General features: G+C 40.5%; 1 protein-coding gene across 1 annotated transcript; it reads left to right on the top strand.

The window, feature by feature from the left end:
- Positions 1 to 388: 388 nt before the first annotated feature.
- Positions 389 to 22,556, top strand: nfatc4 (nuclear factor of activated T cells 4). The gene is made up of 13 exons (XM_075482201.1): positions 389 to 677; positions 9,080 to 9,246; positions 10,558 to 11,070; positions 11,174 to 11,346; positions 11,784 to 11,946; positions 12,152 to 12,252; positions 13,204 to 13,305; positions 14,142 to 14,329; positions 14,493 to 14,633; positions 16,092 to 16,147; positions 16,253 to 16,379; positions 17,890 to 18,591; positions 22,211 to 22,556. Exons 1-13 carry the CDS (start codon positions 485 to 487, stop codon positions 22,279 to 22,281), a joined length of 2,697 nt encoding a protein of 898 aa, XP_075338316.1. The 5' UTR covers positions 389 to 484; the 3' UTR covers positions 22,282 to 22,556.
- The last annotated feature ends 294 nt before the right edge of the window (positions 22,557 to 22,850 follow it).

The following is a 22,850-nucleotide window of genomic DNA, read 5'->3' as shown; positions in this document are numbered from 1 at the left end:
CTGGAGCTGGGAAACCCACCCAAAGGCAATTAAGGGTAAAGGACGACAAAAATATTTGATAAACTTTTCTCCCCTCTCTTGTACTTGATCAGGGCAGATGAAAAAGAAGGAGTTATGGGGTTATCGGGGGAACTAGAATGATAGAACTGTCTTTCTTTAGGAGACATGTTTGGGAAAACATTGTGAGTTATCCCGAGCGAAGATTTGATTTGGACCGCAAGGCATCAAGTCTGAAAAACTTCTGCAAATAACCAAGCAAGGAGAAGCGATCTGGGGAGAGTTGCTGAACTTAAACCTTGCAAGATGGGGACTATTTTTGCGCAATGACAAGCTGACAGGAAAACAGCCAAAAGTTTGGGAATATCTCGGAGAAAGTTTCCTCTTATTTTCGTGGTGCACCAAGGACGTTACAGTCGCTGCGTCCGACGCAGGAGATAAGATTTGTATCGGTGTATCTGAGTCCTGTCGTCGCTGCTGGAGGGCGATGGGGGCCGCGCCGGGCTCGGGCTGGGAGGAAGGCGAGTTCGAGTTCAAGCTGGTGTTTGAGGAGGATCCGCCGCAGCGGCAGAGTCAGGGGCCATCCCCGGTGCGCACAGCCGAGCCAGAGAGCACCGGAGCCGGGGAGGAAAGTGAGGGCACCCTGCTGCAGCTGGACTCCTCCGGCAGCTGCAATCTGGGTCAGAGTCTTGATAAGATGAAGCAGTCAAGATAAAAGGAAGTCTGAGTGGCCTTGAAAAGTTACTTCTTTAATGCATGGGAACGTTTGCGTGCGCGTGCGTGTGTTCGTGTAGTGGCACGTACAGTAATGAGGGCCCGCATCTCCGTGCATGTTCTAATGTGATGTGAGTTTGCGTGCCTGTTCCCGTGGGTGAATTTTCTCGTTGTGTGTTTTGTTCTCAGCGCGGTATGCATTTGCGTGCATATGATACTGCATTCTTGTTTGTTGAGTGCTTTTGCGTGTGTGCACGTGTGTTTTTGGGGGCATGTGTGCGTGCAGCCGCAGACTCAATGTGTTTCTAATCAGCTGTGCGTGTGAGCAAAGTTAACAGCTGCCATCTGGGAAGGAACTTCAACCTCTGTGTACTGAACGCACCAAATAGGCTGCACACCTCCCTCCCTCTTTCACTCAGCTTCCACCTCCTTCGTTTTTAACTTCCACACAAACACAAACACACGCCTCACATCCACGCACTCGTTTGTTTCCCGCCCACACTGGCATTCACTTGCATTACCACACCCCGGGCATGTGTGAGCCACGGTTTGCAAGTCTTCACTTTGGGTGAAAAGTTTTGATGTTTCAGAGCATCAAAGGCGCTTGTCGTTGTTGTCATTACTGAAGTTTCAAGGTTGCCACCACTGGTTCCAGATGACGAAAATGTAGCCTGAAAGTGCTCAATTTAAAGTTTTATTAACCCCATTTGTGTTTCTAGGTACAAATCCCTCAGTCCAGTATATAGTCTAATAATAAGGAGCACTGAAGTTAGAATCTATGTGTTCATTTGGATGCAATGTAGGAGAGTCCAGGAGGTAGTTTTTTTATATATATATTTTGTTTTTACATTTTTCCTCATAACTCACAGGCTACTTGAAATAGAAGACATGTCTTTTTTATGTAAGATACACACCTGCACTACCTGATGATGGCATTGACATACTTTGATAAGGACAAGACGCCAATATTAAGTATGATGTAAGAGCTTTTTTTATCTTAGCATCAGTGTTTTTGTTCTTAACTTCTGCTCATGTGAAATAATCCTGCCTTTACTACACTCATATGGAGCCAGTGCACACTCAGTTCCATAACTCTGACTCACTCCTCACAAGATTAATTTTTTGTGTTTCAATTGCCTCCAGTTGTTCCCGATGTGAGATAAAGTAGTAGTGGTATTAAAGACTCAGTTGGCACAAGAATGTGACCTTGTGCATTTACAACCCCAGTTCCAAAAATGTTGGGACACTGGGTAAAGGAATGCCATGATTTGCAAATCTCCCAAACTAGTGTTATATTCACGCAAGAACATAAAATAGCATATCCATTGTTGAAAGTGAGATGGTTTATTGTTTCATGAAAAGTATTAGCTATTTCTGAATCTGATGGCTTCAACACATCTGTACAACTTGGGAAAGGGCCATGTTAACCACGGTGTCGCATCCCCTCTTCTTTTAAATGGCATCTTCGACTCATGACTTGTATGACCTTATTAGATTAACATCGGCTTTGGTTATTTAGATATACTATTTAAAAAACTCAAAATAGCTTTGATTTTATAGTACAAGAGAAAAGAACATTCACTTATATTCTGCCATTTTTGTTAACATTGCAGTGCATTGCGGGTAGTGGTGATATAAAGTGAGAGCCTCTTTGGAGCAGCTCCAGTCTCTGGACTTTACAGCCGGATAAATGTGACTTCTGTTCAGCCTTGTTGATTTAAAACCAAATGCAGTAAAGGAGGTGACGACTATACTGAATGAATTACTTGAAATGTACACCGAGAGGAAGAAGATCAGAGAGGCTCGAGAGTGGAGCAAAGTCTGTGGTGTTTGTGCAACAGCTGTTTTTCAGTGCTGACAGAGGGGCTCCAACTTCTGGCATCTGTTGTTCAAGGTAAACATATTGTTGTGAACCAAGGGGCAGTGACTCCTCCTTCATTCTCCTGCTTGTGACCCGGAAATTGTTCACAGCAAAATGTTTTGAAGGACATCACAAGTCCTAAAATGCTCCCGGAGAAGATGGGATCAAGGACAGAGGAGCTATAAGCGACGATACAACAGTGTATCGTTTGCAAAACTTGTAGGAGGGGGCATGGCATGTCAATCCTACAATTTGAAGTGAATACAAAAAAGATGTATGCATCTGTAACGTTGATAATTGAATGGAGTGCAGAGCAGCGACTAAACAATGGTTAGTTGATGCTGTTGTGTCACATGACACAGAAATTATGCTCTGAAGTGACGTCTCATTTAGTTAAATGCCTGTCCTCAACTCCTCTGCTCACAACTCTGTAAGGAGGGATTAAGACACAAATAGAGGAGTTAAGGGGTGGAATCAAGTGTGAAAACTAGGAAATGGGACAAGGATACATTCTCTGGTTTGTACAGTGATTCATGGGACTGTTAGATTCAGGTGCAAATAGTTAGTTAAACAAAAAATGAACAATCGTGACAGAGAGTTCTGTGTTAAATAAACCATGACATACACTCTCAGAAATAGGGGTACAGCATGAGTCCTTTTTTGTCCCCTGAGGTACAATCTATACTAATGTACCCCCTAGGGTTAATTATTGGGCCTAAAGGTACCTATATGTGCCTTTTTGAGGGTCCAAAAGGTACTCAATATATGCCCTCAAGTGGTAAAAGGTACATATGTACCTTTTTTCCTACATGCTGGGGTACAATAGACAGTCTGTGTTAGGCTACTTCAGTATAAGGGTACAAAATTGCCACCAGAGGTACAAGACTGGTCTCTCTAAGGTACAAACCACGAGGGTACAAAACTATACCTTCTGAGGGTACTGATCCAGTGACAAGCCATCGTACCCCTAAAGGTACAATTCTGTAATTTATTTTCTGAGAGTGTGTCAGTGACAAGGGATTTGGTTAATTTATTTGGTTCATTTTGCGCAAATTGTTAATAATGTATTTAAGCACTAATAACAGCAATGTGATATGCAGTTGAAGACTATTGTGTGCCTAAATTTTGTACATCGAAGAGCTCTAGTTTCTAAGCGGTATATCAAAACCTGGCAGCAACACATATAATGATGGACGTAATGTGACAGCTAGTTACACCCATGAGGTCTTTTTCGTTAGCACAAGCTGATCAAGATATCAAATTGATCAGAGAAGACATGGTGAAAGCACAACTGCGGGTCTTTAAGAAGCTGTCTTTGGTTAGTCCGCTATATAGAAAAACTGTGAAGAATTGCTTTACTTCCCTTGTTGCATTTCACCTGGAAACTAAGACCAAAATCAGCACCCTGTGGCACTGAAGTGATGGCTTTCCTGCAGGCCAGTAAAAGTTTTAGTATCATTAAATTGTTTGCTGCCAGGTTGGGCTATTTTATATCACCATCCGTCCATCCATCCAGTTTTTATACCCGCTTCTTTCAATTCAGGGTCGCGGGACGCTGGAGCCTGTCCCAGCTGTCATTGGGCGAGAGGCGGGGTACACGCTGGACAGGTCGCCAGTCCATCACAGTGCCACACAGAGACAAACAGGACAAACACTCACACTCACTCCTGGGATGTGTTTTTGTACTGTGAGAAGAAGCCAGAGGGCCTCCAGCTGAGATTCAAACCGGAAACCTTCTTGTTGTGAGGTGATGGTGCTAACCACTCCACCATGCTGCCCTACATTACCGTCCAAGTAGAATATTTTGCGCGCAGAAAGCACTGGCGGGCACTGTGGTTCAAAATACGTGATAAACTTTGAGGATTTTGAAAAACTTTTAATATTTCAAGATGTCTTTAACAACATAGATTAGTATGAGAGGGTTCCATTAGAGCAAATGAAGGCCTATAAGTGTTGTTAGTCGTGGTTTCTTGTGACAACAGTTCTTAAACGTCTTGGAACTGCTGGACCTTCGAGAGAGGAAGGATTTTAGTTGCTCAGCAGTTCTGGGTCGTCTTTGTCTGTATTTTGTGTTTTATGATGCTCCATTTTTTTGTCAATTAGTGAAAGGTCTGGACTGCAGAGAGGTCAGTCCAACTCTCAGACTCTTCTACTGTGAGGCCATGCTGTTGTGATAGATGCAGTATGTGGCTGTGGTCTGTTGTCTTACTGAAATATGCAAGGCCTTTCCTGAAAAAGACCTCATCTGTCTAAAATCTGTCAGTATTGATGGTGCCTTTCCAGATGTGCATCAGTTCCATAGGCACTAATGGACCTCCATGCCGTCAGAGATGCTTTTGAACTGAGTACTGAAGACGGGCCAGATGCTTCCTCTCGTTTTTAGTCTGAGGGATGTGGCGTCCATGATTTTTCAAAAAGAATTTTTCAAATTTATTTTGTCTGACCACAGAACTGTTTTCCACTTTGCTTCAGTCCATTTTGAATAAGCTTTGGTGCAGAAAAGAAGACATTGTTTCTGGATCATGTTCACATATGGTTTCTACTTTGCATGTTAGAGCTTTAAGCTGCATTTGTGGATGGAACGGTGAGCTGTGTTCACAGACAGTGGTTTTTTAAAGTGTTCCTGAGCCCATGCAGTGATTCTCATGACAGAATCAGGTCTGTTTTGAATGCAGAGCTGCTTGAGGGTTCCGAAGATCACAAGCTTCCAATATTGATATTCAGCCGTGTCCTCTGCTGACAGAGATGAATCAAGATTCTCTGAATCTTTTGATGACATTATAGACTATAGATTATGGACTATTCAAAGCAGTATTTTGCAGAACCTCTGCTAAGCTTTACCTCTGAGAGACTCCTCTTAAATGTCATCTTTTTATGCTCAATCATGTTACTAGTCTGTTGCCAATAAACATTATGATTTGAAACATCTGTTTCTTTTTAGTTTAGTTTACTTTTCCAGCCTTTTGTTGCCCTGTCCCAACTTTTTTGACTACCATCAGATTCAAGAATAGCTAATCTTTTTCATGAAATAGTAAAAATTCAACATCTAACATGGGGATTTAGGACAAATACATAGATTTGATCATGATTCTTTAAAAAAAGAAATCCATGTTTATAATGTTAATAATTTGTCATGTCATGCCATGCTTGCTAGTCCTATAATGTCAGTATTGGCACTAAATGTGATCTGATTATTGGAGAACCTACTGGAAATAGAAAAAATGTTGTGGGCCAATATAACTTATGAGAAGGTTAAAAACTCAGAATTGAATTCTCTGAAGTATTTTGGTCTGCTAGATGGTGGAGGAAGCTTCCAAAATAACAGTAAAAAAAAAAAAAACTGAAACAAATATCTAAAAGATTTGAAGTTCCTAAGTTTCACTCTTTGTAACTCTTTGAACACAGGAGAGGATAAAATGTTAAGGTATTTTATACCCGAAAATGAAGTTTTCCAAAACAACTGATTGCACTTAATTACTTTTAAGTAAAGTAATTGTTGGCACCACTCTGCCCTTCAATAAATCCATACACTGTATTGTTTTGTAAATAGGTAAGGATCTTACATTGACTTTCTTCAAGCATCTCATGGATCTGTCAGGTATATCTTTTGACCATTCGTGTGGAGACAGTTACTTACACTAAAAAAAATAAAAATAAAACTTTACTTTTATTGTAGGTCAGTTCAGGACATTTTTTTAGACTCCAGATTAGCTTTTTACTGTGTTCAATAAGTGTTTGGTAAGCATTCAGGTCTCATAAACTCTGCACACACACACATCTAAATCACTGTTTTGAGTAAAAAAAAAATCCACCCGTATTAGAGTTGCCTCAGCACTGCAGCTTTAATCACTTGGAAATATTTATTTTGCCAGGAAACATTTCAAGAGATTTTTCACCCCGAGTCTTAATTTGTTGGCGGTTTCTCTTGTGTCCTCGTTGCCCAAAAATTGCCTGCATGGCTCGCTGCCACAGCAGAGCAACAATGATCAGATGGAGCCTCGCTCATTACAGAGTAATGTTTGGCTTCATGTGGAAGCTGTCCGCACAACGCAGAGGATTCATACTGGCTGAGGATTTGTGTCCTCTTTTGTGTGGTTGTTGGGCAAAATACAATTACGTTTTTGATGATTGCCTGCTTGAAAATGTTTTGGTACTGTCAAGATGAGCAGCGCAGAGTATGATTCTTAATGAAAGAGCAGTCTGATCACCATGATTTGGTTAGAATTATAGTTCACACTTTATTGCTTACTAAAAGTAAAGTTAAAATGATCTGAAACGATTTTAATAGTTTTTTTATTTTTATTTCCCCTCATATTGCATTCATCCAGTTGTCTACTGTATACAATTGATAGTTTTTCCCACCAAAAGCTTTTTTTGCACTGCTGCTCAGTTGACTGATATATTAAATATGGTGGTGGTGGATTGTTTTTTTTAAAACTTTTTCATAGGACTTGATTGCATTTTTCAGTCTTTTTGCTAGGCTAAGCTAGGCTAAGTTAAGCAGCTTCTAGCTATAGCTTTATTAAATGTGAATTTAGCTAAGCAATAATACCAGAAAACCAACTGCTAGCCTGGCAGTACTCACTCCTACAATCATTTGTTTTAACACTTTAATTTGAGTGCATATTCAACATATGTTTATTGATAAACTTAAAATATGCTGTTTTTCCTTTTTATGCTAAGCTAATTAAGTTAAGCTAACTAGTTGATCCATATTTTCTGAAAATGGGTTGGTAGCCTACTACTACTTGGTAAAAAGTGCAGAAAGACCAAGCTTGACATGGTCTTTTTCCTTTTTCTGACTCAGTATCACAAGTTATTAATTTTGCCATTTTGTAAAAACAAAGCTCATTTTGTCATGATAAGAGGTTAATTTATGTCGTTATCACAGTATTTATTTGAGCAGATGCAGGCTGAAGCAGATATATGGGATTTGGTCGACTTGTTTTGGTAGAGCCTGAAATAATATTGTCTGCAATAACACTTGCGGTAAACAAAACTAGATATTGTTTCTTTTAGGCGGAAGTCTTGGAACTCCACATTTCCTCATTTTTATTTGCAGTTTTTCATAAACCTGTTATATTGGCCACCCTTTACATCTGCTTGTGATTCCACAATGAAAAGTATCAAAAAGCTTGTGTTTTGATATTCTTACTCTATCTGAGTCAAAGACTGTATAGAAAATAGTATAGCCCCATTTCCATCTCGAAACTGCTTACCTAACTTTACAGTGTTTGACTTATTTAAGGTCATTCAGTTCCTGTTTACCCCTACAAGTAGGGAGCAGTATGGGGCCAAAGTTTCTGGTAGAGACACAGCAGTTATATTAAGAAAATGTCTACGCAAAAGCCTCAATGCCTTTTTAAATAAAGAGTTGATTGTTTGAATACTACAAGAACAGCTCTTCCTTCTCACAAAAAAAGTGAAATCTTAAAGTTATAATGTTATTTGGCTTGAGTTGTGAAAAAGCAGAATGGAGTGGTATAAGTTTCACTGCAGTCTGGTATTTCCCCGTGTGGTCATTGGCAATAAAATTTTAAATGGGCTGAAAACGGTCCTTCATTTGTTTATAACATGATATTTTCAACAACTTCAGTAAATGAAAGGTAAAACTGAATGGATACATACTGCAGCTACAACATGCATCATAACCCATTACTTGAATATAAAGTCACGCTATGAATGGACTGACTCATAAAAAAACCTCTTCTGTCCACATTAGATAGACTAAAGCCTTTATAATTCCATGTTAGTTTCATCATAGTAAAATGTTACTACTATAATGACACACTCAAATACCTGATCATACACAGACACAAAATACAAACTTTGACAGCACATTGTCAATTTTGAATATTGTGATTTTTGTTCCCTAACTTCTTGGTTAGTTGTAAATCCTCCACAACAGTCATACCAGCAATGAAAGTTCACATAAGGTGTGATCTAATGAACCACACTCTTAATTCTTCTTTTCAAGCTTGTTTTAATTAAATTACAGATAACAAAGTAATCCACTCCTGATCACAAGAGAACAACATTGAAATAAATGATTGCAGCCACAACTGTTCTTGGCTTCTCTAGAAAAGTTCTGTGTGTGCATTTTCCATTTGGCAGCAATTATTGTAGGCTAAATCATGGGAAACTAATGTGTAATGAACAATACAGGCACGTTGATGTTAAAAATCACTTCACCGCAATTTTTGTTTAAAATATTTTGAAAGGCATTTAATGAGTGTTTCTCATGCCATCTGTGAAAATAACTGGAAGGCTCTTGTCATTGTTTGGTTCTTTAAAAAAGAAGAATGAAAATCACATGTCCTCCCCAAAACCTACAACATATGATATAAAAAGAAAGTATTTTATACAAAAGAGAGGAAAGCTATGTCTGAGCTCCTAACTCTGAGCTCCGATCTCTTATTTAGCACAATTTGATTATAAGCATAATAAGGCAAAACAAACACCTTTACAACACATTCAACTTGATCATTTTCTATCTTTTTTTCCCAGTTACAGATAACCACCTGGCTTCCTCTGATGCGGGACACTCAATCAGCATTCCCAGCCCGCCACTCTCGTCCAATCAACGGGCTGGGATGCATTCCCCGCCTCCTCGACGGGCCCCCATCAGAGAGTTCAGTGGGACTTACGAGAGCCTCCCAGCGCGCTCTGTGCAGGTGAGACTACACAAGGCTCTGTTTGTTACAGCCCACAGTTTGGATCACAACAAATCAAATCCCTGTGGGAGATATAAAAGAGTTTCAGCTGATATCGTCAGATTTCTACAACTTACAAAGTGGAAACCATGTGCCCCGCTTGGTGATAAACAACAAAGAATTATCAGCTAAGTCAGTAACCTTTAGTGACCTGCTGTTTTGTTTTTTTAGTTTCCTCTGTGTCTATTCTGTTGAGTTTTACTTCCACTCTTTCTTTGCTGATTGCCTCACCTGCCACTTCATTTGTCATTAGTTCCCTCTATATGTAGGCTCCCGGTTTTCAGTGATCATTTTATGTTGCTTTCTTCTCACGTACCCTGCGCTTCTGCCCGTTGATATTCTCTGCTTACTTTCGTTATTAAGTCGCTATTATTAACGGCTTCTCGACAATCACCATCAGCCTTTTGCCCTTTCTTGCAAGAAGAATTGATCTGATTCTTTTTATGAAGGAATTAGTGACTTTTGAGATGAACAAAATTGGAGAAAATTAGCTTTGTTTGTATTCTTGCAGTACCTGCCAACACAGATATATTTTAGCAGAGAAGTTTATAAATTCTTCCATCCATGCTCTATACCTGTTTCATCCTGTTGGAGCTCATCCCAACTTCTGCCACAGTGCGAGAGGCAACATACAGCCTGAACAGGTCACCAGTCCCGACCATCACAGGTTAATGATATAAAAACGTGATCCTGACATAACCAAGATGCTTGTGAATGGAAACCTACTGACATGCTACTACCTGCCATGGATGAGGAAACCTTAATCTGGCCAGTACTGAGAAGCTGTAAGGTTATTTCAGGATGAAAACTCTGTAATTCCACACATCTAGTTTGAGATTTTGTTGTTTTTGGGAAAGCCTGTGGGTTTCAGTTAATGCAGGCAGAGTATGAAAATCAATTTGCATGGGCTTATAGCTTGTTTCTGATTTATAACTCATACAGTAAATATTTCAGTTGTTAGGCAGTTTCCATCTTATTGTGTATTCATCTGCTTGTACAAATTGCAAGTAAGCTACTGAATCATGTAACTATAACATAAGTTATGTTTTTATAAATAAAACCTAGACAGCCAGTTTGAACAGTTTTACTGCTGTGCAACGGTTCGATGACTAATTGTAAAGGAGTTTATGCTCGCTGTGTATAAAAAAGCTGAAGGAACCGATTATTTTGTCAATTTTCTTGATGAACTCCCTTTTAAATATGCCTTTTAAATATGTAGTTTTTTTGTCAGAAAGATAAAGTATTAATTACTTCTACTCACTTTTTCTCCAGGTTTCAGAATCTCGTGTGGTCGAGTGTCCCAGCATCCAGATTACCACCATCTCACCTGAAGATGACCCAGCACCCATCATTTCCAGCTACTGGGACATGAGCAGCAGTGGTGGGTGGGACAGAGAGCGCCTCTACCTCCCCCTGCTGGACCCCTTTTCCTACCGTGACAGATGCCCAGGCTCCCTCAGCCCAAGCCCCGCCTCCAGCCCGTCCTCTCGTGGTTGGCTGAGCCCCGCCTCCAGCTGCGACTCCCTGCTGGTGGAAGAGGAGGAGCTCAATGACGCCACCATCAATTTTGGTTTCTCGCCATCCTCGAGACCTACTTCACCTGGGGGTAAAAAGCGTAGAAACTCCCCGCTGGCCTCTCCCTGTACTTCACGGAGAGGCAGCTACTCCGACGAATTGCATGGGTGCAACCTGGAGGGCGGAGAGTCCGCCCCACAGTCACAAGCTCCGCCCAGCAGCTGTGAGCTCAGCATCCCACAGAAAACCAGAAAAACATCTTTGGAACAGGTAAAGAGAGAAGCTCGTTTTGTGGTGTTGCCAGATGTTGTTGCTCCAAATGAGAGATTACAGAAATATTAAACAGATAGGTTGGGATCATCTTGTGTTCCAGTTGTCTCCCAGGGAGGTGGATCCGGAGCAGGCTCCAGGCCACAGTTCCCCTGGCCTCCCAGAGACCCAACAGAGCAGGAGAGAGCTCCCCTCTCAGGGCATGGACTACCTCTCTGTGCCTCCTGCTCTGGCCTGGGGCAGAACCAGAGCCAGTGCCCACAGCCCTCTGTTCAGGCAAGAACACACAACAATTAGATCGAAGGGAGAGAGCGTGTGCCGTGTTCATGATGTGCTTATTCAAATAGCAAAATAAAACACAAAAATGTAAGAGTTTTTAATCGCACTTGTAAGTGCAATAAAATGTTAAACCTTTTAAATTGAAATCTCAGGCAAACGGGGAGACCTCGCTGAGGAGAACAGTCAGCTGTTGGCCCGGATTCATATTTACAATTTCCCATTTTACGCGTTAATGAACAGATGTTCGTGCTGATGACTAAAGCCTCAAAGTAAAGTTTTCCCTGACGGATGCACATCTGTTCTGCCTCTGCCATGTTTTACTAGATGTAAATCTCCTTACTCCATAGTAGTTTATAGGGATCTTGTGTGCTCCCTTCTCAGTGCTGTTGTACATGTTCACTGCAGTTAAACTGCTCTGATCGAACTCCTTTCAGGACTAACGCCCTGCCTCCACTCGACTGGCCGCTGCCGTCCCAGTTTGAACAGTACGAGCTGCGTATCGAGGTGCAGCCTCGTCCGCACCACCGCGCCCACTATGAGACGGAGGGCAGCAGAGGAGCCGTTAAAGCTGCGCCTACAGGGCATCCTGTCGTGAAGGTAAGACCCAGACATGCAGAGTGGTGACAGATGTGTTAGTGATAACACAGATTTAACAGAATAATGTTGAATAGTTTCATTTTAAGCAGAAATTTTACTGAGATTACGTTCGTGTGACGCCGAAACAAAGTCACATGTTGGGTCTCATTGCTGATGGCCTCCTCACAGTTTGATTTCCTCGCTCACACTGTGTCTCTCTGTACAGCTGTGTGGATACACAGAGAGGAAGCCGCTGTCTCTGCAGGTTTTCGTGGGAACAGCTGATGACCGATCCATTCGGCCACATCCCTTCTATCAGATACACAGGTACCGGTACCTCCAGAATCCTCTTCCCAGAAGCAAACTTATCACCCCGCATCATTTTTTATCTTGCCTTAATCTTCAAGCGACACAGCGCTTAGGGCGCACATCGTCAGACTGCTGTATCTTTAAGCATTGTGTAACCGACCACCAGCTGCTCCAACTGTTGCTTCAGGAGATTTCCCTCTAATTATTCTCAGTGCAACTTGCTCTGGATGAGACCATTACCTCTGTGCAAAAAAATATCTAATATTTCTATACCAACATGTACACCTTCTGAACTTCTGCCTTAATTAATACTCCTATTCTGTCAACTTCTTGTATCATGGAACATCTATGAGATGTTTTTGGTAAATCACGATTAGAGGCACAAGTCCGACATTGACAGCAAACAGCGCATAAAAAAAAACAGAACAAGAGCTACAGTATTATACTATTCACCAAATATTCCAAGGGGATTTATGAAGCACCTGGGACACTCAGTCAGTTAATAAAATAGTCCAATCACATATGTTGCATTTTATATAGAATCACTAATACAGATAATAGATATGAAACCATTGAATCAACAACATTCAGTAAATATGAAGATATGCATGAGAAGTCTAAAGTTAAATGTAAGGAAGTTTCATAGGTGCAGGCTAAACAATCAGCACATTTCTTACAGGCAAACTTAACTGTTACTGGTTGCAGTTTGCCTGAAAACAATCAGAAAAAAAGCAGTAAATCAGAGAAATAAAATGAAATGACCAACTGTTTCACACCAGTTAAATTCTAAAGCAAAAGTAAACATAAACCAGACCTCTGCACAGCCTCGTGGGAAGGTGTTGCATTGTTGTTTTTCATATGGAAATCCCTGTTTTGGTGGGGAGTGGGAGCACAGATGTTTGCACAGAGGGTGGATTTCGAGATAAAAACCTTAATTGTTGGGCTGTTAAGATATTTCTTCCCCTGCAGGGTGACAGGAAAGATGGTGGGGACCGCCAGTCATGAGAGCGTCCAGGCGGGGACCAAACTGCTGGACATCCCCCTCAACCCAGAGAACAACATGACTGCTCTGTGAGTCGCAGAGAGACGAGAAAAACTTTGTTCGGCGTGTCTGAAGGACCAGGATCTATCAGAACATTTGGGCTCCTGATCTACATTCTGCAGTGTGGTTTATATTCCAGCAGAGTGAAACATTTACAGATCAATGTTGGGTTGATTTATTTGATCCTTTATTTGTCACTTCACGCTTTCACTGACTTGATAGTACTTTTTACTCCTCTATGATTGTCAGTTTGACTCGATAAATCACCTCCTCTGTTACACAACAAGATTTTATATTGTAACCATTTATGTTCAGTTAGTAAAATACAAGTCTTATTTAAGTGCACATAAACTAATAACAGGTCATTTAAGTCTGAAATATGTCTTGAGTTTTTAAAAATTGGTGAGTGCTTGAACTATTTAGAGCTTCTTTTAATTTAATATGATTTTATTATCTTATATATTTATAAAATTAATCTTTTTTTTCTTGTTACAAGTTAAAAAATCACTTTATTCAATCGCTTTTGAAAGGAGGCCTATTCTGCATTAGTGAGTATTCTGAAGTGAGGTCTGAGGTGAGTTAATAAACGAATGAGTATTTCAATAACACGTTATGACCATTTGTACCTAGATGAAATAACAGTTTTCAATACCTGCTCCATCACTATTAGTTTATCAGTCCAAATGTGACCAGATTAAGTACAGCAAGTGCCAGTAAAAAGCTGCCCAACTCCCTCCAACCAGCTTCAGCTGCACACACTGTGGTGCATAACCATGAAAACGTGAGGCAGGTTGCTGCAGAAACATGCTGAGCCAAACCTTCATGACATGAATTCAAGGAATAAAAGAAATCCTGTGTTTCACAGCATCGATTGCGCTGGGATTCTGAAACTGAGAAACTCAGACATTGAGCTGAGGAAAGGTGAAACAGATGTCGGGAGGAAAAACACTCGCGTTCGTCTGGTATTTCGTACCCACCTCCCTCTGGCGCCCCCCGCGGCGCCCCCTGGACGGGTCTTGGCTCTTCAGGTTGCCTCTTTGCCCATCGAATGCTGTGAGTGACTATTTTATTCATAAAAGACTCATCAGAGCACGGTAGAGATGCTTTTTAAACATTAAACTTGCATTGTTCATTTAGAAGAATCTAACCACATTGGTTTTAAATTGGTGTTACAGTCCTCTGTGTCATGTGTTTATGTTTTTATTCTCTGCCTCAGCCCAGCGTTCAGCTCAGGAGCTGCCCGTCATCGAGTCTGTCAGTCTCACATCCAGCTCTGTGGAGGGAGGGGAGGAGCTACTGCTGAGCGGTACCAACTACCTGCCAATCTCCAGAGTCCTTTTCATGGAGAGAGGAACAGGTAAATGTCCAGAGCTGACTCTCTGATGTGATCATAATAGCATAATAACAGAATAATAACAGGGATGGGAATGAAGATATTCAGGTCAGATATAATCATGTTCAGCTGGGAGTAGTGAACCATACCTTCACTGTTTGAGTTCACTCAGAATGAATGGGTCGGTGTGTCCAAAACGTTGTAACATATAATGTAAACAGACACCTGCAACATTAAGTTTTCCACTTGAGCTACAACTTTGAAATTGAGGACATTATCCAAAGGGACTGCATTGCAATTTTTGCATCTTTCTGATCAAACTTTGCGCTTGTCCTGGCAGCTCTTTACTCTAAAGTCTGAAAAGTATCTGGGTGAATTCAACAGAAGTGTGGTTTTTTTCTGCTCATCTTCTATTTGATAAAAGTACAAACAGACAAAGCCCGGCCGCAGCAGCATTGGGTGCTTTTTATGTGGCGTATTATGCAAATTCTTTGTGAAAAGGGCAAATAAGTACATAGGTTATATTTCTATATTTTTATTTCTATATTTCTATTTTATTTAAGAATACCCTGTTATAATATTGTTGTTGCATGCTTATTTTATCTTATCTTTTATTATATTTGGACATCCAGTACGGGCAGCAAAGCAAAGAATTTTATTGTACGGGGAAACACGTTTCTAACTGCACATATGACGATAAACCTTTGAATCTCTTGAGAAAAAAAACGGACATGGTCTTCTGGAAATTAAACTTAATTAGACTCAATTAAAAGTTTTTTTTAATTTATTTATTTACAATGAATCCACACTTCTCAACCACAAGTGCAACAACTTTCATTTTTAATATAATTTCAAATTAATTGTATTAAAATTATTTTCATAAAAGCAGCATTACAATACGTTTTTTTTTTAAAGTGGTAGAAGACAATTAATGATCAAAATTGATGAAAAATTGCAGTCTAAAGTAAGAATAAACTAAGGAAACAGATTAAAGGTTTTTAATTAAAAAAGCTAATAGTTTAACATATTTGAAGCGAATAGACTGTAATTTTGAGATCCAGATCTGTGTGATTCACGCTATAGTTTTTGTAAATTAACAACTTGTTTCGCATGTAAGCAAAATATGACACACCAGGGAGCGCTGCAGAGGGGTTAGTCACAGTCACTACATGAAAAAATAGGACAACAGTTGCTCTGTCTGCTTCTAAATTCAGATAAGTGGATGTATTTACAAGTTTAATAACCTTATACTGTCAGCAGCTGATTTAAGAGCTGAGCGCATAAATTTTAGTTTAAATGCTGATGAATGCATAAAACAGTGTTAACTCAAACTCTCTGAGAGCAGGAACAGGAAGAAGAGAGGCTGAAAAAGTAGACTTCACAATCTCTTTGTGGCTAAAAATCAGAAGTCTGTTTTTTGTGAGCTATGAAAACCTAAAGCTGCACATTTCCTTAATTCTGCCTCATGCTCTCATGTATTAGATGGTAAATTACAGTGGGAAGAGGAAGCTCATGTAGACCGCGACAACAGCAACGAGGTAATTTACTTTGAGACCCTCTCATTCAGTAGATACATGTGTTGATGCTCCACTCTGTAATACCCTGTATCTTTTTTTTAAATTATTATTATTTGGTGCCTCTAGTGTCTGTTGTGTGTGAGGGTTCCAGCCTACAGCGACCTCTCCATCAGTCGGCCGGTATCCGTCAGTCTGTATGTCTCCAACGGGAAGAGAAAACGAAGCAGCACTCACTGCTTCAAGTACCTGCCCGGTGAGTGCCCGCTTGCAGCTTGTTGGCCTCCGTCGTTCCTCTGTTATTCAGTTTCTGTGTTCTGAAAGAAACGTGTAACAAAACGTGGATCTTCCTTCTTGCGCTGCAATGACCATCACATGTAAAACATTCAGTGTCATCGACTGCGAACAGATTCTGTATGGGTAGCTGCGGTTTGTATGTAATAATTAATCGATAATCATCTTGTTCCTTTATTTTTCTTACAAAAACTTATTAATCCTATAAAAACATTTAGAAGTGACTGTTTTTAAAGTCGAGTGTTTTTGCATGTTATAAACAATGTTGTGCGAGATACAGAAAAACACTGAAAAGTTCATTTTATTGCCTTTCAAACTCAATTGAATAACTTTACAAATTACTGCACAAAAAAGCAACTTGTATTTAGGCAAAGTGAGTCTTGCATTAGTTGTTAATCTCTGCTTTTCTTGCTATTGTGTTTGTCTTAACAACATACGTAACAATCAGCCAAGTTTACAAACCATGCAGAGGAATTTTTGGGGTTGAACTCAAGTTTTGGGAGTAGCTCACCTGTTGCAGCCCGAGTCCCCTGCAGAATGTCATTTCTCCTTCTTTCGCACATTTTACTTTATGCGCTTCCCTGTGTTCCTTGACTGTTCTACCCAGCGTTTGGTAGGGCTGCTTCTTTGGTCAGCGGAACAAATGCTAAACATTCCTAATTATTCAAAAGTAATGGGACGTCTAAGTGTGTCCAAACTTCAAACAGAGTATCAGTAGTTGATGACAGCCAAAAAATGGGGTTATAGGCTGCATTTGTGTGCTTTAGACCTTTCATTTGAATTTTTACACAAGACGAATACAATTTGGAACAAGACCATTTAAACTTCAGTACTTATAGTTTAGCTTATGAATTTTAGAAGATAGCTCGTTAGTAACGAGTCAGTTATGACTACCGTAATAGGTTGATTTCTTAAAATCAAAATCTTTTTGTATTCTATTTACAAAGATGTGTGTAAACACATGCATAGTGGCAGAAATGGACAGATAAAAGGAAAGAAAATATTCACATGTTCATTATTGAATAACTGAAAAACAACCAGAAAAACAAAGCAAAACTAAAATCAAACTAAACAAAGAAATCCTAATGCTCGTTTTCTAAGGAATATCCTTAAATCACCAAGCAAAATATAGCCAAAGTAATGAGAATTTGCTTCGATTTTTTTTCTAAATTAGCATATCTGCATATCAGATTTTGTTGAACTGAAACGAGCTAACAAACAATTTCCAAAATTTACATTTCTCCTAATGATGCTACAGGGCGTCGACCTGCTTCATTATGTCAATATTATGTAATATTAATTATGATAATTAGCTTCAAGGGTGAATAACTAGGCTATGGGCCATTTAATTTGATTTACATCTGAACAAACATCTCCAAAGTCAGTCAGTAACTTCACCACCGACAGGACAAAAATGATGGTATAACATATTTGAATTCCACAATGCGAATTATTTTCGTTTCTCCTCTCAGTTATGTTCAAAGAGGAAGATCCCCTGCTGCCCCGGCCCTCTGCACCACCTATGGATGGGGGGACTATATGTCCGGTGGGGGTTCCACCCAGGGTGGACAGGGGCTTCCACGTGTCTGATGAGCGAGGCCTCGGATTCCACCTGCCTCCTTACCCCTCCACCTACTCACCGCCGTGCCCGGCCATGAATTACCACGAGGAGTTCTGCTCTAAACCTGACACTGGGGTGGAGGAGCCTGGCGGGTCCAGGGCGACCCTGTCCGAGCGTCACCCAAGTTTCGAGAACCTTGAACTGGGTTTCACGGAGCTCCTTCCCCCTCTTTACCCCCGCGGCCCACAGCCTCCTTCCCCCTCTCCTTCCCCATGGCTGGACTCTCCATACCTGTCCTCTTCACCCTCCCCTTCCCACTCCTCCTCTCTCAGCCCGTTCCCTACCGGAAGTCCCATCTCAAACTCCCCTCTGCCTCCCATGGCCACCTCGCCGTACCCGCATTACTCTGCTTATCCTCAGGAGGTGTGTCCCTCCCCTCCATCCAACCCTTATCAGGACATCTGCTCAGCACCTTACTCTCACTACGAGGGCTGGGACCACCAGGGAAGGGGGCTGGGTATAGGACATGGGGGAGAGGGGGATGCCAAGATCCAGGAGTGCCCTCTGGAGTTTACCAGCTCTGCCTCTATGCACCACATTACCTTTGAAGAAGGTAAGATAAGTTTATTTATCTAAATATGCAATAATTTGTGGATAAAAATGGCACAAGTGGCCACATTAGACATATTTTGGACATACAGAGATTGAGAAAATCATAATAAACTGAAATGAGCTTTTAGTGTAACTGCTGTTTAAATTGATACAAACAAGAGGATCAATGCATTTCTGGATGTGATAAAAGGATGATGCATCAATAAATGGTTATTTGCAGGACCGTTGATAATATCGATGTAATATTTCATCGTCTATGTTAGAGCCATAGATTGAGAAGACACATTTTAATAGTAGTACGTATTATATTGCCAATTCTGATGCTTCTAAGTCGTCATTTTTCCATCACGGTGTCTGACAGACGGGTAAACAAGCAGCACAAGTCTTTGGCAGAAGTCAAATGAAGGACTTCACTTCAGTTAGTCAGCATTAAGCCACCGGGGGCGATCCTGGATTTTTTTTTATTTTTTATTTCTGTGTCGCATTAGCTCTTATAGGCTAAGTCTGTTATCTAGAATTTATGTAATCGGTTGATATGTGAGAAAGAGACCTTCAGATAAGAAAAAAAGAAAAATAGGCTGGAAACCTATCTACAGGAAAAGGGAGGAACAGTTCAGCCTATAAAAGAACAGACGCAGGAACGCCTGGGTCATTAGAGTTCCTCTCATCGCTTGGAAGCTGCTTGAGCTACCGTAGGGCCACTCAACCACAAAGTCACCGAAGCAGTGGCCAATTACAACAAAACCCAGAAAAAGGGGGTTCTTTTTAGATTGAGTATTGTGGGCTTTTCTGCTGCAAAGATATTTTGCTTGCATGCCTGTGCTTCATGAAACAGTTGAAAAGACTGAGCTGTTATGATTACAAAGCAAGTTTGATGTCAGCTCTGCCCAGGGGCTCTTCTATTAGAAGGATTCGTATTTACCAGCAGTGGCTGTAATTATCTGCTTTGAACTGGAGTCTACAGACAGGGTTAGGTTGTATTCAGCTTCAACCAGACGACACTCTGTTGTCGACATCAGGCACTTTTCAAATGGAAAATACTGGCCCGCATATGTAAAGATCTTGCAGTGACAGGTTGGGTGAGAATACCACCGGCCACCTTTCCAAAGATGTCCACTATGGACTATGATTAAGAGTGTCTGTTATGTTAGTCTGTTAACCTTTTTTGAGAAACAAACAAACTGTGTGCTTTACCCTTGAATTGTCACGTAGGGGTGGGGAAGGTAGGACACGGATGCGGACTTCAAAAAGAAAGCTTGGTTTATTAAAGCAAAAACAAAGAACAAAAGGCGCGGCTGAGCCAGATTCAAAAACTTAAACTGTGGAATCAAAAAACATAAACAGGACTATGACCAAAAACAAAAGACTAAGCATGGCATGGATAAATACTTAACAGAAAGTGACTTCGTGGCGTGGCGTGGCGTGGCGTGGCGTGGCGTGGCGTGGCGTGGCGTGGCGTGGCGTGGCGTGGCGTGGCGTGGCGTGGCGTGTTGAAAATTCAGGAGCAGGGTAAGGATGGCAAGAATCTCACAAAGTGACAGGGGAGACTGGGAACTAAATAGGGAGTGAGTGATTAGTGAGTGGGTGCAGCTGGTGGGGAATTAACTAATTATCAAGCATGGGAAGTGAGGGGAAAACTAATGGCAAGACTAAAACTCAAAACCAAGACATGAACTGAAAATCAAAACGTAACCTAAAACTAAAAACATAGTCCCATGGCGTGACATGAATTGCTTGAATATCTAACCTGCAGTTTAAGTCTAAATTCTGGACATTTATTTCATGCTTTATCAAATAGGAAACTGTTAGGTTAGCGTAATTATAACATCTGAAATATGGTCCTAAATGGTTGTCCCACCTGCCCAAATTTCTTCAGGGGCCCATATCCAGGTCACTGTAGTAATATCTTGGCAACTCACCAAGAGCTCAGATCAGTATGAGGAGAGCTGACATTAACTACTGTTGCTGGTAAAAGTATCTGATTTAAAGAGGTAGTGGGGTAGGTACTTGGATGTTGGCAGTTTGAAGTTAGTTCTATATCCTTGCCACTGGCTTAAAGTAGTGTTTGCTTATCGATATCGGGGTTATATTATGTAAGGACAATTCCTCTTCACATGCTGAAGTGTCCATGACATCTTGCAACATTGCTGCTTTACAATGTTAGCTCCTGGCAGAGTTGGCCTGTTATGAACCTGTTATGAACGACCAGGGGTTTGTCTCTTAAAAAGCACAGCTGTTTGTTTTGGCTTTCTTGCATAGAACAGGTTGCTTGTTTCTGTCACAAGATCTGGCAACATCAGCGAGTTCAATGAAGCACAGGATTGCTGCAGTAAGAAGGGGACACTCTTATCAGGGCAAAGGAGATACCTGAGTAGACTGATAGTCTATGTTTTGAGGGACATGGGTATAATTAAGACTTTGGATTGGTGCTAACATCACAACTGTTCAGGGAGTCATTAATCAGACCATGCTCTGTAACATGTTACACCTTAAGCTGAACATTGTCTCATTAGATTAAAGGTAGTTGGCTATTGCTGCGCATGTACATATAGTCTCAGATATCAACGTTTCTCCCAATGGTTGGCAAGCATTTTGCATGGCATCTTTATGTAACTATAAAGTCCCTTTTCTTTTAAAATAAGATACCCACGAAAAGCTCTGTGAGAACACATGCTCTGCTCGGTTACCGTTTCAGTGTCTTTAAAGTAAATGGTCCCTCAAGGATCCTTCTTCTGCTTATGCCCCACCTCAAGTTTCAGAAAATTTGGTATAGTAATTTAAACCCAGAACTTTTGATAAAGTTTGCTAAAATTTCCTCCTAAGATAACAGATAGTTGACATTTAATTTCAATTCTTGTTCAACCATCTTTCCTTAACCTCATATCATCATAGAAAAAGCTGATGGGAGGTGATTTTTTTTTTTAAACTATTCGGCCAGAGGAAACACCGCCAAAACTAGCTAAACACAAGACAGGAGATTTATAAAAGCTATTTGGCACAAGTAAACCCATAATTTAAGCTTAACAAAAAGAGAAGAGCTAAAACAAGCTCAAACAAAACCCAGCACCAGTTATTATTTGGTCATTATTGGACATTATTTAATAGTTTCCTCTTGCTTTTCTTGAGCAGAATGTAATTTCTTGTTAATTATCAGATGACAAATACGTGGTGGTAAACCAATATTAGCTTGTTCTGTTATCAACTCAGGGTATTCAGCTTATTTTCATTTTTTTACATTATTTTCCTGTAATTCTGCAACAAAGTGTTTCCAGAACTGTGTTTTCAACGACAAAGTACAATCATTTAAATTTTCCTCGTGATATTTTCATCATGTTTTTTCCGAATTTTCTCCTCAGCTACAGTGAAAACTCTGCCTTGCTCTTTAATCAGGTCGTCATGGCTAAAAGATTTATGTAACAGGATGGAATTCCTCCTGCTTTCCAAATATAGTTTTTCCTTCACACGATAATATATATATAGGTTTTACAATCTTTCATTCTAGCTGTGGCTGAGCTGAACAAACTGTAGCAGTGATGCTGCGTACAGGACATGGATTGATGCATGAATATGTGGACTGAAGTCCAAGGATGTGATTTTCTCCTCTTTTGTCCTCTCCACAGTGTCCGAGTTCATTGGGGAAGACATCCAGTCGTACCAGTCAGGCTCACACATGAACAACCAGCCAAACTGAGCTCAGATGACCCGAGTTTGATATTCAGCATCTTTTCTTAAATTCTTTATGCACTTGATATGAAGATGCTTTGCTGCAGTTACATGTAATATTGACAGGGGACACTGTTGTCATTCTGACCACAGGTAACTGTTTTATAAAGGGAAATTAATGTTTTTACAGGTCTTCAATATAAATTATACAAGAAACTGTGTGGGTGTGGTGTGTCTTTCTGGATGTGTTTTTGTACCTGGAAAAAGAATTAAGAGAATAGAGCAACACTGAGTCCAGAGGAGAAGGGCTGAGGGGGAAGAGCTGGTGGAAAATGAAAAGGTTTTATGACTTATTAATCATAGTTTCTGTGATTCCCAATTACGAAACAAGGAAACTTCCAGCGTTTCAACAAAGAGTCTCTATTTTATTTAAAATTGCACTTGCAGAAACGTTGCTCTGCTCAACCGCACCATGCGATGGAAACTTCTTTAGTAATAGCTTCAGGTTTTAATATCCAGTGTTATCACACAGCAGCAGTTCCTTCTGATATTATTTTTCTGTTATAGTTCACAGAAATAACTTTTCATCAGGTAAAG

The sequence above is a fragment of the Odontesthes bonariensis genome, chromosome 14, assembly GCF_027942865.1.
Source record: "Odontesthes bonariensis isolate fOdoBon6 chromosome 14, fOdoBon6.hap1, whole genome shotgun sequence".
In the NCBI taxonomy this organism is placed as follows: domain Eukaryota; kingdom Metazoa; phylum Chordata; class Actinopteri; order Atheriniformes; family Atherinopsidae; genus Odontesthes; species Odontesthes bonariensis.
Note: the sequence above shows the minus strand (reverse complement) of the source record. Positions and strands in the feature narration are given on the sequence as shown.